This window comes from Monodon monoceros, unplaced genomic scaffold (genome assembly GCF_005190385.1).
Source record: "Monodon monoceros isolate NGI ecotype Baffin Bay Population unplaced genomic scaffold, NGI_Narwhal_1 Super_Scaffold_9, whole genome shotgun sequence".
In the NCBI taxonomy this organism is placed as follows: Eukaryota; Metazoa; Chordata; class Mammalia; order Artiodactyla; family Monodontidae; genus Monodon; species Monodon monoceros.
Genome location: NW_021703786.1, coordinates 40,542,992 through 40,559,129, shown reverse-complemented (window position 1 = coordinate 40,559,129; position 16,138 = coordinate 40,542,992). Strand labels below are relative to the sequence as shown.

Here is a 16,138-nt window from a genome sequence, read left to right as displayed (position 1 = left end):
GTGTGTGTGTGTGTGTGTGTGTGTGTGTGTGTGTGTGTGTGTGTGTGTAGCCATTTCATGGAGGTGTTGGCAAAGGATACATGGAATACTGCTTAGAAAATATCACTTAAAACCCAAAATCCCAGTGAGCTTTTATGCTATGTGTACACAATTCACACAGAGGGAATTCCTGGAACTTTCAGTGGAAAAAATTACGTTTAATGAGACTCTTGCTATAAAAAATCCCTTCAACACTAATTTTTATACTTGAATTTAAATAATGTCATATGGGGAACATCGTGGTTGGAAGCAGAAGGCTTCCTTGGAATAGGGAATGCCTGAAACCAAAGACTTTTGTAACTGTCCCCAACGCTAACTTACCTACTAGTCTGCACTCACACATGGGGCTGGTCTGGAAACGCCTCCATGAAGTGACTGCAGGGCAAGGGCCTTATTCCCTCAACCGCCCGTGAGAAGAAGTTTTGCCGGAAGGTGGTGGGTACAGACAGAGGGCAGAAGTGTGAGAAGAGCCCAGATGTCGTCAGACCGATAGCTGCCACCTGACACCCAGGGAAGTGAAGGTCATGGCAGAAAACCCAAGAACCACACACTAGGAGCCTGGCAAGTGGTGCCCCCCCTTCTGGATCCTGAACTTGGGGAGGAAAAACAGACCCCAAGAATAAAAGGGTGGCAGTGACTTCTCTGAGTTTCTCAGAGTTTCAGTGGCCAAAATGAATACATTGTGGCTTAAGATGGAAAGAGAACAAGGAATCACATCCAAGCATTTGAAGAACCTTGAATTAATCCTACTATCTGAGCGGGCGAAACCTTTGCAAAGCATCTTTTACGGTTCTCCTCTTGGGAGCTGTGGTCTTGGGATGGGGTGGCGGAGCGCGGAGGTAGAATAGAGACTTCACAGCCTTTGGCGTGCCCTCACCTCAAGCAAACCCCCCCCCCGTTGCCTCACCCCCCTGCGTCTTGGGTGGAATAGTGGTTAAAGACGTGCTCTGGCATCAGATAGCCCAGGTCCAATGCTGCCTTTGCAAATGCTGGGAGCAAAGGCAAGTTATAAAAACGAAGGGTAATAACACCTGCCTTTCTAGGCTGTGGGGTAGATAATTATGTGCCTCGCAGATGGAAGCTCTCACTAAAGGGTAGGACTTATAATGCGACATGGGTCATAAAGTATGATTTAGAACTTAATCCTCATGTGCGATGTGGCCTCCGCCCTCTTCTTGGCTGAGGAATACTGGCCAGGTCACAAGAACTCCGAGTTCTGACCACACACATGGATGTGTGCTAACTCCTGGCTATACCCTGAACCGTGGATATACAATCATTTCTGGGACCTCACTGTTAAACCCAGACCCTGCTTCCTGTGGTTCTACGTATCCACAGATACATACAAACTTAAAGGCTTAACTGAGCCTTTTTAGGTTTGGGGTAAGTGGGTAAACTATCACACTCTTATCAGGTAGAATAGGCTACTGAAGTCACACTTTAAAAATCAAACTCCAAGTCCAAATGGAATCTGGATAATGACAAATGTCACCTATAGGAGCAAGCACCCCATTTCTACAGACGGTGTGTTTTGATGACGACATTCTCGAATTCTCACTCATCCCTGAGTTTGGGAAGCAGCGGTGTTTCCTTAAAGATGTGCACTCCCAGTATTTGCTCCTGAGTCACTTGAAGTTGACCCATCACCCGGCTGGTTGTGAGGGGGCTGGGGTCCTACAAGCCATTTAGAGGCGGAAATCCCAGACGGGGAAGGCGTTTCTTGCTACTGGTGGTGAGAATCCACCCAGACATTCTTTGCATGCTGGTGTCAGGGTTCTATTCAATACTGTCTCAGAGCAGAACCCTCTTGGGATGGAGTCATAGAACCAGTAACAGTACTATCAATAGGAAGGGGAAGGCAGAAGGCATCAGGGTCAAAGAAAAGTTCACTTTTAAGCTTCATGAATGTGAACCAAAAAATGAGTTACCAACGTACATATGTCTGGCACTTGGGGATGCAGAACGAATGCTTAATAGAGTATCTGGGCTAAAAAAAAAAGAGACTGGGAAGGGTCCCAGGTACCTAAGGGCTGAAATCTTAAGGAATGGCAGAGATCTTGTGGGAGAGAGCCTAGGAGGTAAGCTCCCGGATGGCTGATCAAAAGCTGTCCAAATGCATATACCCTTTGATGCGTGGATTACAGTTTTGGAAATGTATCCTGAGGAAATAATCAGAGATACATACAGTTATCAATACGATGCATGTGTGGAGGCTGGGGCCACATGGGAAGAAACCTCTGGACCTTCCCCTCAGTTTGGCTGTGAACTTAAAAATGCTCTAAAACATTGTCTTCTGAAAAAAACACAGCACTGCCTTTCCACGTCTACATTTAAGAAGGAACATCCCTGGGCATTTATCCAACAAAAAAAGCACTATTCAAATGCATAGATACACTATAATTCTAACCTGGAAGATATGTCTGTGTGTCTTTAAGCTGGGTGGTATCTACCTAAGTATGATTATTAAAAAGACTGAAATACTCTAACATTAATAGTCATTTCTGTCTAATTGAACTTAGGTGATTTTTATCTTTACTGCATTTTTCAAATTCTCTCAATAAATATCTATTACTTTCATAACCCCCCCAAAATGTATCTTTTCTAAAAAATAAAATAAACAACAAATTCCTACTGTATAGCACAGGAAACTATATTCAGTATCTTGGATTAAACCATAATGGAAAAGAATATGAAAAAGAATATACATATATATATGTATAACTGAATCACTTTGCTGTACACCAGAAACTAACACAACATTGTAAATCAACTATACTTCAATAAAAACTAAAATAAAATGTATCTTTTCTAAATACCATAAATATCTGATACTATAACTCCTTACTGTGTCTTTACATAACATCATTTTTTGTTTCTATACATTAAGCGCACGTTTGCAATGAGGCTTCTTGTTATTGAAGGGTTTGCCCCATATTTACCGTCAGCAACTCTGTTTCCACTTCATCATGAACTAGATCGATTCCCATTCTCTTCTCTCGATGAAACAGACATTCCCGGGCTACCTACAGATACACAAATAATGAAAAACACTAATACAACCTGACTAAAATCAGTGACTAGCACTTCTAATAACCTGTCTCTAAAACAAGGCAATAGATGCTCCCAATACCAACTTTTCAAGCCATTTTCCTGGAAATCAAACAAGAAACTCAGTGTGACAACTAAGTGAATCCCTGCTGCTAGTGAAAAGGTAAAGAGTTTGAAAAAAATTCCTAATTTGGAAAGTTGACAAACTGAAGCAGATGGCATCTACTTAATCCCCACAAATCAGCATCTGAGAAAACTATTTGGCATCAATTCCTTCTAGAGAAATAGTTCAATAACCCAAATCATAGTCTTCAAGATCTTATTTCCAAATGTTTTCTACTGAGAAGAGTGAAGAAGAAACAAATGATTATTTAAAGACCTCAAAATATTTGTGTGACCAAAAATCCAGGTGATTATTGTTAAAGTACCATTTATTGCTTTCCTAATTATAAAAATAATATGCGGGGCTCCCCTGGTGGTGCAGTGGTTGAGAGTCCGCCTGCCGATGCAGGGGACACGGGTTCGTGCTCCGGTCCGGGAGGATCCCACATGCCGCGGAGCGGCTGGGCCCGTGAGCCATGGCCGCTGAGCCTGCGCGTCCAGAGCCTGTGCTCCGCAACGGGAGAGGCCACGACAGTGAGAGGCCCGCGTACCGCAAAAAAAAAAAAAAAATAAATAATAATAATAATAATTAATAATATGCTTTATCCATTAAAGAGAAAAAGTAGAGAGAAGTCAAAAATGAGTTATCCATACTCCTATCAGTTTTGTTTGTTTTTAACAGAAGTACAATGCCCTCATAATTTTATTCTTTTTAGGATTGATGTTTAATAGTAGAATTGAAATAGTCTATGAGACAAAGTACATTAATGACTCCAATGGAAAACAACTTAGATAGCCAACAACTAAATTATGCATGAAATAACATTATGTAAATGTTAAAATACTTTTTTCAAAGAGTAAGTATTTCATGACATGGGATGACTATAATGTTAAATTTTTAAAAAGCATAAAATATAATAGTATGTACACTGTAATCTGGATATGATGTCATTGAACAAAATCTTGGAGTGAATCTCTAATTTTTTAATAGTATAATGTACACTGACTAGAAGATGAATTAATGGGTTGAAGGGAACTCTGATTATTTTAATGTGTATTACGAAATTGCTTTCCAGGAAGTTTCTACTCATCCATAGTCTACTAGCAATATCTGAAGTGTCCGTCTTCTGCACTTTTGCCAACCCTACACATTATCGGTTTTCATTTTTGCAAATTTGATAAGCCAAAGACGGTTAATTCATTGACTTAGTTTGCATTTTTATTATTGAGTTTTAATACTTTTGTCTTATATACAGTTGATCATCAGTATTTCCTCTTTTGAGCTGTATCTGTTCATGGGACTAATTCTCATTTTAATTGGGATCTTCTGATACCGTGTTGATTGTAAATGTTTAAACACACAAGGTATCTGGACAAAAACTGCAGAAAAGTATTTAAATTATGCCCATCTCATTGAAAGCAGTCATCACTGAAAGGAGTGTCAAGGGAAGAAACTGAATCTCCTCTGGAAATTAAGTAAAAGGTAAGTGGCTGTCATTTTAAGTGTCATTAAAATAAGTGGTGGGTGGGGTGGGATGGGATGTATTGTAAAATAGACCAGGGATCCTCAAAATGATCCAGAGCTCAGAGAAAGTATGGAAGGGCTTCTGATCCCATGGTGAGTTCTTTTAAAAGAATATCATTAGTGTCCTGTCGACCTTTCTCAGGATTTCTGTGGTCGTGTGTATTTGTGTGCACTCGTGTTTAGTGGGGAGGAGGGGTGCAGTAAGAAGCTACGGTGTGCAGGGGTCTCCAGCAAACCCCCCAAACAACTAGACTTCTAGCTCTTTGATTCTCTAATCTCTTCTACTATGGATGCCATAAAAATTTTTTTTAAAAAAAGACCTATTGAAAATGCTTATCACCAGGAAAATGAGTCACACAAACATGGAGAAAAATAGTGTTCGCTTTGCCCATTCACATATACACAACTTCTAAAATAATCTGCATCATTTGGACATCTTCACATACAGAATGTCTTCTTCCAATGGTGGTGGATAGAATGGGGTCAGGGGGCCCATCGCACACTCAGAGGATTAAAGGTAATTTGATCTCCATTCAGAAGCCTGGTCAGAGGCCAGCAACCAACTGAAAGGCTGCCTCTAGGACCAAAACTGGCTTAACTTCTATCCCAATTCTTTATTTAACCAAACTCATTCCATTCCCAAGAAGCTCTAATTTGATCATTTCACCGTGCCTGAAGTGGAATCATAACATACATGCAGAAGGCATTTCATGACACAGACTAAAAGAACAGTTTTTTTCCTCTCAGACATCGTTTATGTTAATCCAGGGACAGCAATAACCAAGCAGCCTATTTAAGAGATGGGAAGATGGCATTTTCACCATAAAATACTGTGCGTCTTAAGAGTGTCGCTTTAATTAGCCTCCTTTGCTTTGCATGCAGAATTCTCTCTACTTTTTTTTCTTTCTTGGCTGCACCACTGGGCTTGCGGGATCTTAGTTCCCCAACGAGTGATTGAACCTGCGCCCTCAGCAGTGAAAGCACTGAGTCCTAACCGCTGGACTGCCAGGGAATTCCAGAATTCTTTCTACTTAAATGGTTGTTTGGTATAATGTGAGAAAAATGGCAATGGTTTTATCATCACTGAAACCCGGTACAGATTTATTGACAAGGGCTTGGCTTCTACAGGTGAAGCGAAATATAATTCAATAGATAAATAACCTCAAAATTTCAACGACTGGGTTATAACCATAAAAATGCACTGTCCTTTTAATAAGGTCTTATAGTTACCTGAAGAGGGGCTTCTGTCTCCATCAAAGCCCTCTCCAGTTTTTTCTTAACATCGGTTAGTTCATTTGTCTCTCCAATCATTGCATCCAACTCATGAGTGATTTCAGATTTCCAAAATCCTATGTCGTTGACTCGTTCTCCCAGATTGTGGGTGGAGTCTGCCTGGGTTTTTCTCATTTGTTGATATTTGTCTTGAATCAAGCGAGATGTATCTACCCTTAGTCTCTCTGAATTGTGTCGGGAAGTGTTGGATTCTTGAAAGTTGGTTAAGTTGGACCTGTACCAATCATCTGGAGTATATCTGGTGAAGAGTGTGGTTCTGTTGGAAACAAAGGGAAGCATGGTGCTCTCGGACACCCTCTGAGATCTGGTGCAGTACGGGTCCAAGGCTGGCGAGTTGGAGGCTGCTTTGTAGTACGTGCTTGGTCTCCAAGGCAGGCTCAGACTATGGGTCAGATTGCAGTGGGGGAAGCAGTCCCTATAGCTTGAGGCCATGGCACTGATGGCTGGTAGGAAGTTGGCTGGTGTTGGTCTAGGGTGGGCATAAGTTGCCGCTAAAGTAGAACCTAGAAGCTCCATGATGCTCAAGCACTATTTGTAAATCTCTCCTGCTTAAAAGGTGGGGGAAAGGGGGGGAAGCAAAAATAGACAGTCACATAAATTAACCTTTGGTGAAAACTCACAGATAAAAGGGTCCATCTGACTTACTATAAGCAGCAGTGTTGTCTAACACATTAGATATTTGTTTTAATTTGATAACCACCTTTACTTGTGATAACATATTCTGCATTTATTTTTCATCTCTGTCTCTGGATTGTATTCCGATTACATTTTTGTAGATTGGCCTTCTGAAGTTTTGAAATATTTTTTCAATCATGAGAAGTAACACCGTCTCGTAACAGATTCAAATGAAGAGCCTGAACTATGCTTTCTAACAGATTGGGATTCAGATCTTGGCTCCGCTATTTACTAGCTGTGAGACCTGGTGCAAGTGACTTAAGCTCTCTGTCCTCATCTCTAAATTGGGAATAATCATAGTAATTGCTACTGTGGTTTGTTATAAGCAGTATTAGCCGCAAGGGGTCGCTGAGTGGCATCCACCGCCCACCCCCACCCCCAGTCTTCCTAAATAAACACACCCTCAGAGTAACACCGGTGTGGCAGGCAAGCCAACACAACTCAAGGAAGTACCTAGATCCCCTTTTCCTGGCAACTAGCCACCTCTAAGCAACTCCGGTATAGACAGACATGCTATGGCAGCCCCTGAGCATTAAGTAAGATGACGCTAAGTATCTGGTATCCTTAGCACAGTTCTGGGCACACAGTTAATGCTCAATAAATGTTAGCTTTTAAAATTACTAGCTCAGAGGTGTATACAAAGTAAAAGATAAATATCCACTCTCCCCCCTTCAAAAGAAACTCCTCAGAAGTAGACACTGTGAATAATTCATTACTAGTCGTATCTTTCCAGATTTTTCCTTTTCATATATCAACATATATATTATTTTTAAATCTATATACATCTCCCTATATACATATGCACAGAGTTTTTTAATACAAAAATTGAATTATCTTAATCATTATATGTATCATTCCAGAACATGCATTTTTGAAAATATATGTATTTTGGACCTTGCCCCCTGTTAAAACATAGAGAGCCACTTTATCCTTTTTTACCAGCTGAAAATATTCTATTGTCCAGAATTTGGGGTCATTGTTAGTCCAGAAAGCCAAGGATGCCATAGACTATGACATAATTTTCAGCATCTGAACGTCATTCTGTTTGGGGGTTAATGTCTATAGATGCATTTACTGAAAAGGAAAAATAATATCAGATCCAATTCTGTAGGCTCCTACTCAGAAAAAACAAACAAACAAAAACACATTCAGAGTCCGCCTGCCGATGCAGGGGACACGGGTTCGTGCCCCGGTCCGGGAAGATCCCACATGCCGTGGAGTGGCTGGGCCCGTGAGCCATGGCCACTGAGCCTGCGCGTCCGGAGCCTGCGCTCCGCAACGGGAGAGGCCACAGCAGTGAGAGGCCCACATACCGAAAAAAAAAAAAGAAAAAAAAAACACATTCAATGATTCTTTAAATAGCTGTTTTGACGCCATTGGTACCCAAACCACAAAATAATCTATTTGTAGAATTGTGGCCAAATCAAAATCCACTCGGACTACATGTGATGAAACAGCTACCCACTGCCACTGGTGGTATCTCACCTGACCCTAGCTCCCTGATGTTTTCCTTATTCTTCCCTCCCTCAGCCCCCAAACACTTTATATGGGCCAAGCTTAGAGTACGATGGTAAAAACGAAAGCCCTAATAACCACTTGCCATTCCACACCTAAGTCTGAAACTTAAACATTGCTTTTTGAAAAAGCAAATTCCAAGTAACCTGAGCCACGAGGGTCCTCCTGGCTACTTTTAGTTTCAACCCCTTCCCCAAGTCACATCTAGAAATAATCTCATCAGTTTTCTTTGAGCAAGAAGCTTCGAGTGGGATTGGACCACTCTTGCTTGGCTTTTCTTAATTCCTGAGAACAATGAATCTAAAAGCTAATGTCACACTTGGTCCTTCAATCATTGGAATTCCAGGTGTAGAATTCCCACATGTATTTACTCGACACCTATGATGCTGAAATCTTGAGGCAGCTCAATCCATGTTTGTCAAATATCAAACCACGAGTGTACAGGTTTAACACATGTGTGAAATGCAGGGGTCCACAAGCCAGAGGAGACATATGACTTGAGAAAATCAATATGGTTTGTAAAAGCATCCAGTGATAATTTTTAATTAGAGATGGGATATAATTTAGAATCTGGAATCTGAAGCATAAAGTCAGTTGTTCAAAAAGTTCCCAGATGTAGAGCTCCTCATATATGGCAGTAAGTTTCACATGAGAGACAATATTCCATTGCCATTCCATCTTCCAATATTCCATGTTCCAGCTCCAGTAGGCCCCCTTCTAAGTCATTTAGGAAGACCCAATAAAAGACAACAGCCTGGCAATGTCTTTTTTTCTTTTGGTCATTATTGGCCAAGAAAATTGAGAATCTCATGGCCTAAGAAATATTTAACTCAAAATAGATTTCTGCCTTCAACCAGGATAGAGTAATAAAAACTAGACTTAGCCTCTTACAACTAAAAATCTAGACAAAATATATGAAACAACTGTTTTCAGGCTGCACAGGACTCTGATCTGTGAGAGAAGAGAAACAAATAAGGTGAGCCCTCTGATCACCTGGAGGCAATTTCCAGACTATGGGGAAAATGGATGGAAACCAAACAGAGCCTGGCAGCATCTGTGAGTTGAGGAGGAGGCCAGAATTTGGGGAGGCTGAGACACCTGGAAGTTGGGACGCGGGATTCTGGAGTAAAATGAGTTATGCAGAAGAAGCGCTCCATAAATCTATGTAGGGGTCCACTTGGGTCTTTGCTGAGTAATAGGTTGTACAGACATCAAGGAATGTTCCACAAACCTTGGCAAATAATGATGGCAGTGCTGTTAGCTGCACAATTCCTAGAGCTCACAGAGGGCCCAGAGACATTTTGAACCCAGACCAGTCAGAGTGGAGAGCTGTTAGTGGTCACCCGGAGCATTTGATGGAAAGCCCAGAGAGGTCACGCATTAGAATGGGGCCGACCTATCTTTAGAACGAAGGTACTAAAGACTCTGGAAAAGCTTGAATACAGGCCTCAAAAAGCTCAAACTAATCCACAAGTAAAGTGCCTGCCAACATCAGGAGCTCAAATATATAGCACCACAGTGTCCAGCATCCAATCAAAAACTTCCAGACATGCCAAGAAGTAGAAACATGTGGCCCGTAATTAGGAGAAAAATCAGTCAATAGAAACAGGCATACAAATGGCGGAGATGTGACGGCACTAGAAAACCACGTACAAGTATTTAAAGGAAAACAAGAACATAATGAAGAGAGATATGGAAGACTTAAAAAAGAACAAAATGAAACTTTAGGGATAAAACATATAATAGATTCTTGCACAATTTCACTAGATTGGAGTAACTGCACATTAGACGCCAGAGAAGCAAAGATTAGTGGGCTCGAATCTAACCAAACCAAAGCACAGACTTTTTAATTAACTGGAAACAAAAAATGAAAAGAGCCTCAGTAACTTACGGTATAATATCAGGTGGTCTAACATCATGCATTTGGGGTGTCACATTAAGACGAGAGGGAGACAAAATATCTGAAGAAATAATGACTGCAAATTTCCCAAATTTGATGAAAAGTACAAACCCCTATGTCTAAGAAGCTCCACACACTCCAGGAGGATAAACACACATCCATGTGTGTGTGCACACACCACTACCTCAAGGCTCATCATAATAAAATGGATGAAAGTTCACAATAAAGAGAAAAAATTAAAATCAGAGGAAAAAAGACACAATGGATAGAAAGGAACAAAGATAAGAATTAGTGAAGATTTCTTGTCAGAAACTATGCAAGCCAGAAGACAATCAAACAACATCTTTAAAGGGCTGGAAGAAAGTGTAATCCTAGAATTCTATTTCCAGTGAAAATATCCTTCGAAGATGAAGGTGAAATAAAAGGTGATATATATATATATATATATATATATATATATATATATATATAAAAGCAAAAGCCAAGAGAATTCAGCTGCAGCAGAACTGCACTAAAAGGGCTGTGAAAGGAAATTCTTCAGGCAAAAGGACATTATACCAAATGGAAACTTGGAGCTACACAAAGAAATGAAGTCTCAGAAATGGTAAGTATGTGTGCTAATAGCAAAAAAAAAAAAACTTTTCTAACTTTTAAATTTCTTTAAAAGATGGCTGCTTAAAGTAAAAATAATAAAAATTCATTGGGAGGTTTATAATAAAAACAAAAGTAAGTTATATGGTAATAATAGCACAAATGATGGGAGAGCAGAAATGGAAAAGTACTATTGTAAAGGCCTTATGACTAAAATGGAATAATGTTATTTAAGCATATACTACAGTAAGTCAAAAATGCATACTGTAAACCTTAGAGCAGCAGTTCTCAAAATGTGACCCAGGAAACCATGGGCTTGCCTAAGACCTTCTCTGGAGTGACAAGGTCAAGGTTATTTTTATAGTAAACACCCAGACGTGATTGGCCTTTTTCACTCTCGTTCTCTCAGAAATGTACAATAGAGGTTTCCAGAGGTGACATGATATGCGATATCACAACAGACTGAATGCAGAAGTAGATATGAGAACCCACCTACTAACAAAAATTTTAAAACTTTACCAAAAATGTGAAACAGTGCCACTCTTCTAACTAAATTTGTTTCAGAAAACATAGTTTTTTAATGAAAAGTATTATTTGTTGTTATGGTTACTTTTAAGAGTTAATATTTTTAATTTTTCTATTTTAATTTCTGATATAATAAATATCAATAGCTGTAATCTACATAAACTAAAGCTCTACAGAGTATGCTCTCTGACCATATCAGAATTAAATTAGAAATCAATAATAGAAAGGTATTCGGAAAATCCTCAAATACTAGGAAAACTAAACAACACACTTCTAAACATCCTATGGGTCAATGAAGAAATAACACGGGAAATTAGAAAATATTTTGAACTGAATGAGAATAAAAAACAGAACATATCAAAATTGCGAAATTCAGCTAAGAGTGTTTAGAATGAGGTTTATAGCTTTAAGCGCTTACATAAGAAAATAAGAATGAGCTAAAATCAATGATCTATACTTTCATCTTAATGGCTAGGGAAAAAAAAAAAAAAAAAGCAAAGTAAACCCAAAGTAGAAAGAAGGAAATAATAAAAAGTCAATGAAGTAGAAAATGAACAAATTTTTGAACAGCAATGAAATCTTAACAATAAAATTGATAAACCTCTTGCAAGACTGATCAAGATTTAAAAAAGAGAAGACAAATGACTACTATCAGAAATGAAAGAGGGAATACTACTAAAGCCCCTGCAAATGCTAGAAAGTTAATAACGTATGATTACTAACAACCTATGCCAAGGAATTTGACAACAGAGAGGAAATGGACAAAATTCTTTAAAGATACAAACAAAACTGACTAAAGAAGAAATAGGTAACCTGAACAGCTGTATAGGAATTAAAGAAATTGAATCTATAGTTTAAAATCTTTCTTCAAAGAAAACATCAGGTCCAGATGGGTTCACTGATAAATTCTACCAAAGGTTTAAGGAAGAAAAGTATCAGTTTTTAAAAGCCTATCGCTTACTTGCGTGATGTGCCTTTCACAATGTTTAAATTATTCTCTAAATTCTAACTCAGCCTCTTCCTAAAGAGGCAATGAGCACACACTATGATCCTTAACTGATGCTATAAATATCTCACATTTGCAAGTAAACTAAACAAATTCTTTGGGAAGGTGACTGAAAATAGCTGTGGAAAAATTCATCCCCTAAATCATGCAATTGTCTTTTTTATTATGCTTTTAGTCATGACCAAAAAAGCATTTTAAGAAATGAGACCTGCTACAAAGTCAAATACAGTATTTGACTGTATTCATTGAAGTTGGGGTCAATAGTTATTTACATACTGGAAAAGTGCTACTATAGTATTCTATAAATATTAACATGCTAAAAATATAATTAATCACACAGAGATTGTAAGTACTGGAAAGCTCCATTTCAAACCCAAAAGGTGGCCTCAAGCTGGAGAAATATATTTTATTAGCACATTTAGGCAAGACTTTAAGATCATAAATATTTCAAGGTATAAAAACCTATAGCTCATAGTCTGCAGAAGGCATGACAAGGACAGAAAGTTTCCATGACTTGTTTCACACATTGCCTCAGATCAGCGGCCAGCACAGGCTTGAAAGAATCACACAAAACCCCTGTTCCTTTGATCATATGTATTTAATTCCTCACAGTTTCAAATTGAAGCAGAAATAAAACACTGCCCCTGACACATTGATAAGTACCAGACTTAGGAGAAAGTGTATCAGATTTCAGCGTTTAAGTAATTTCTCTCTATGCATATATTAAATAAGAATGCAGGAAAAGTTGAATAATCTTTCTTTTAAAAAACAGTTTGATAAGGAACTCTCTTCATTGATGGTGAAAGTATAAATTACTACACGTTGGAGAGCTATGGGGCAGTATCTACTAAAGTTGAAAAAGCACATTCCCTATGACTCAGAAATTATACAATTAGAATGTACAAGAATATGTTTCTAGTGATTTTTAAAAGGGAAAAGCGTAAAAGTCCATCGACAGGAGTATGCATGCGTAACTTATGATAAATCCATGCAAGAATTATCACACAACAGTTAAAAGCAATGACCTAGAGCATGTAGAGAATGATAGCATTATATAAACGTTTAAAATGAGACTATATATTGGTTTCTGGATAAATACCTAAGTAGCAAAAGTATAAAAATATGCGGAGTATAAGTAAACACTAAATTCTGGTAGGTGGGGAAGGAGAAAAAGGCATGTGATTCCCAAGGGGTACATAGGAGGCCTCTTCTGTGTCTGTAAGTTTTTTTGTTTTGTTTTGTTTTTAAACAAGGGGTGGGTACCTGCATGCTTGAACACTTTGTGAAATATTTTAAAACGAAAAAAGTTGAATATTTTATCATATACCTCAATACACTTGGCCTATGAGTCTGTTTGCTTTTTTCACAATAATCAAACGAGTAATTCTACCCATTTCTAAAATGTTTATTCAGCTACGCCACCATAAGCATCTAGGGAGAAAACATACCGTTACTTTGTGCAAACTGTCAAAATACAAGTGAGTGCTTCACAGCCAGAGCTGAACAGAAAAGGCCATGGACAGTAAGGGAACAACTGCTGTGACCTGAATTTCAGCAACTCTTTGAACGGCCAGGTGACTGGTTGTCCAGCCCTCCCCTTGGCTGCATTTGAAAGACCGGGCTAAGTAAGCCGGGAGAACAAGGCAGAGGGTTGAGGCACACAAGAACCACAGGGACAAACACAGCACTGTCAACAGGTGTAAGGTATTATACGACCTAGGGTCTGGGGTTCTGACACACCTTTCCTGGTTCTGCATTTATAAGTAACTTCCTAATCCGCGAAAAGCAACAGAAACGTACATTAAGAAGGCTTGGGAGACTGGGTAAGTGTACCTGTGGGTTTTACGGTTTTCATTTGCAGGGGTGAGGGTAGCGAAGTGAAGATGGAGGCGGGGCCAGGGTTTCCACGACCTCACCACGAATTCTGAGGCCAGGCGTTGGAGTCCTAATCGGGGCGGGGACTCTGTCGGGGTCGTCCCAGCAGCAGGCAGGTGCCCGAGGGACCGCTCACCTGTCGACGGTGCCGGGCGAGGGGCGGGGAACCGGGCGTGGGCGGGAAGGGGTCGCAGCCCCACAAACTACAACTCGCTAGAGCGCGGACTAGCGGCCCCGCCCGACCCCGCCCCGCCCAGCCTCGCCCTCCTGTGACGTCACGCCCGAGGACCACTCAACGACCGCCGCTGCTGGCTCCCCGGCAGCCGATTGGGCGGTGGAGGGAGAGGCGGCCGGCGGGAGCCGGAGAGAGGAGGGAAACCCTGCGGGCAGGCGACCGTTGCCATGGGCGCTCTCGCGCGTAGTAACCACAGCTCCGGGGGAGACAGAGAGGTGGAGGGGGTGAAGGGGTGAAGGGTCCCCCGCCTCCCCTGCGGCGCCTAAATCGGAGCTCTCTCAGCTGCGCAGACCTTGGTGGCCCATTCTAAGGCTCGGGAGACTGACAAGCCCCCGCGTTTCAGCCTGGCTGGGAAGACAGGCTGACCTTACCCCACACCCTAACCTGGCCATACCCATCTGTGCTTCTCCCTGTGACATAGTGGATGCCATTCTTTTACTGAAGACACAGATAAATCAGTTGTGTCCACGTGGCTTTGGAGAATGGCAGCAGTTAACTAGAGATGGACAAGCCATTTTTTCTCCAAAGCCATGCGTACATAATTGACTTATCTGTGTCTTCAATAAAAGATTCTAACTCAGTTGTGATTTGATGACAGTTGCCCTTGTATGTATCCTGTCTAGGCATTGGGGGGTGAGGGTGGAGAGGGTGTGTTAAAGGGCGGCTGGTGGGAAAATAAAGGAAGAGGAGAAAAAAAGTAAGAGAGGTGAGAGCGATATATGGGGATATGAGTGTGTTGGGCTGAGGAGGAATGTTTAGGAAAAGGAAATAGGAAATATTGCCTTTACAGCCAACTGTCTCTAATCTCTCTGTGCCTTCTAAATTTTTTTAATCCCATAATTCCATTTTTATGGCTATTTATACAGGGAAATTGGAAATATTTCACATTGTCAAAGTTGGGAGAGGTGATTAAAAATATTTTCGGTCTAAATTTTAGAACAATGTAAGTTCTTGCAATGTATTCTTTATCGTTGTTCTTGGAAATTACTCAGAAACAGATTTGGGACATTTTATTCCAATTTGTACCATCAATATCAATGGTATTATTTTCCTTGAGTGCTGTGTTGAGAATCAGTAGTTTTGGAAACTATAACCTGTAACTGGGTATGGGATCCGAATGGCCTTCATGCACAGAATATAACATTAATATTTACAGAAAAGTGCTTTGTGGAGTGTTTATTGACAACTTAATTGAGTGTGTGATGTGTTCATTGAGAATTTTATCATTTACAACCACAGGAAGGTAGTATCCGTTGTCACTGTTATGTTTTGCTTATGTTACTAGGTTATTTATAGGGGTGTGAATCACCATCGGCTTTTTTCATTGAATGACTTTTTCATGACATGAAATTGCAGCACACACCGCGTTGAGAGTATTCCCAGAGAGCCAAGGTACACAGACTCTATCAAGTTCAGATACCATATTCTAGCTCACTTATTTAGCAAGTGAGGAGCTGTGTCCTAGAGGTTAAATGACATGCCCAGGGTCGCATTTCTGTGTGTGTCCTTCGGATCAAGTAGGAAACAATGGACTCCCACAGCCTCTCTTTCCTTTTGTTTCCATCAGAGCCATTATGTCACCGTCGTATGTTTTCACGTATTGTCTCCCACATTAGACTATGTGCCTGCGAGGGCAGAGACAATGATTTTCCAGCCTTAGTCACAGGAACCATTTTTGAAGCACTTGCTCTGTGCCAGCTTCATACACATCATTTATGACCCTCATCATAAGGTTGAAAATATGATTCCCCTTTTACAGGGACTTACAGGTTAAGTAACTTGACCAAGGTCACATTAGCCAGGAGGTCA

The 16,138-nt window shown here is 40.3% G+C and overlaps 1 protein-coding gene across 2 annotated transcripts in view; it reads right to left on the bottom strand.

Moving 5' to 3' along the window:
* The window catches only part of TEKT3 (tektin 3), a 33,828-nt gene extending 19,534 nt beyond the window's left edge, over positions 1-14,294 (bottom strand). Inside the window, exons 1-4 of one of the 2 annotated variants that reach the window (XM_029212820.1) lie at positions 14,231-14,294; positions 7,365-7,366; positions 5,945-6,555; positions 2,979-3,062 (exon numbers count right to left, since the gene is read on the bottom strand). In XM_029212820.1, the coding sequence (XP_029068653.1) occupies positions 2,979-3,062; positions 5,945-6,523 (663 nt within the window). In that variant the 5' untranslated portion in view covers positions 6,524-6,555; positions 7,365-7,366; positions 14,231-14,294. The remainder of the gene's footprint in view (positions 1-2,978; positions 3,063-5,944; positions 6,556-7,364; positions 7,367-14,230) is intronic. The other variant, XM_029212821.1, reaches the window with a different exon arrangement.
* Between the last annotated feature and the right edge of the window lie 1,844 nt (positions 14,295-16,138).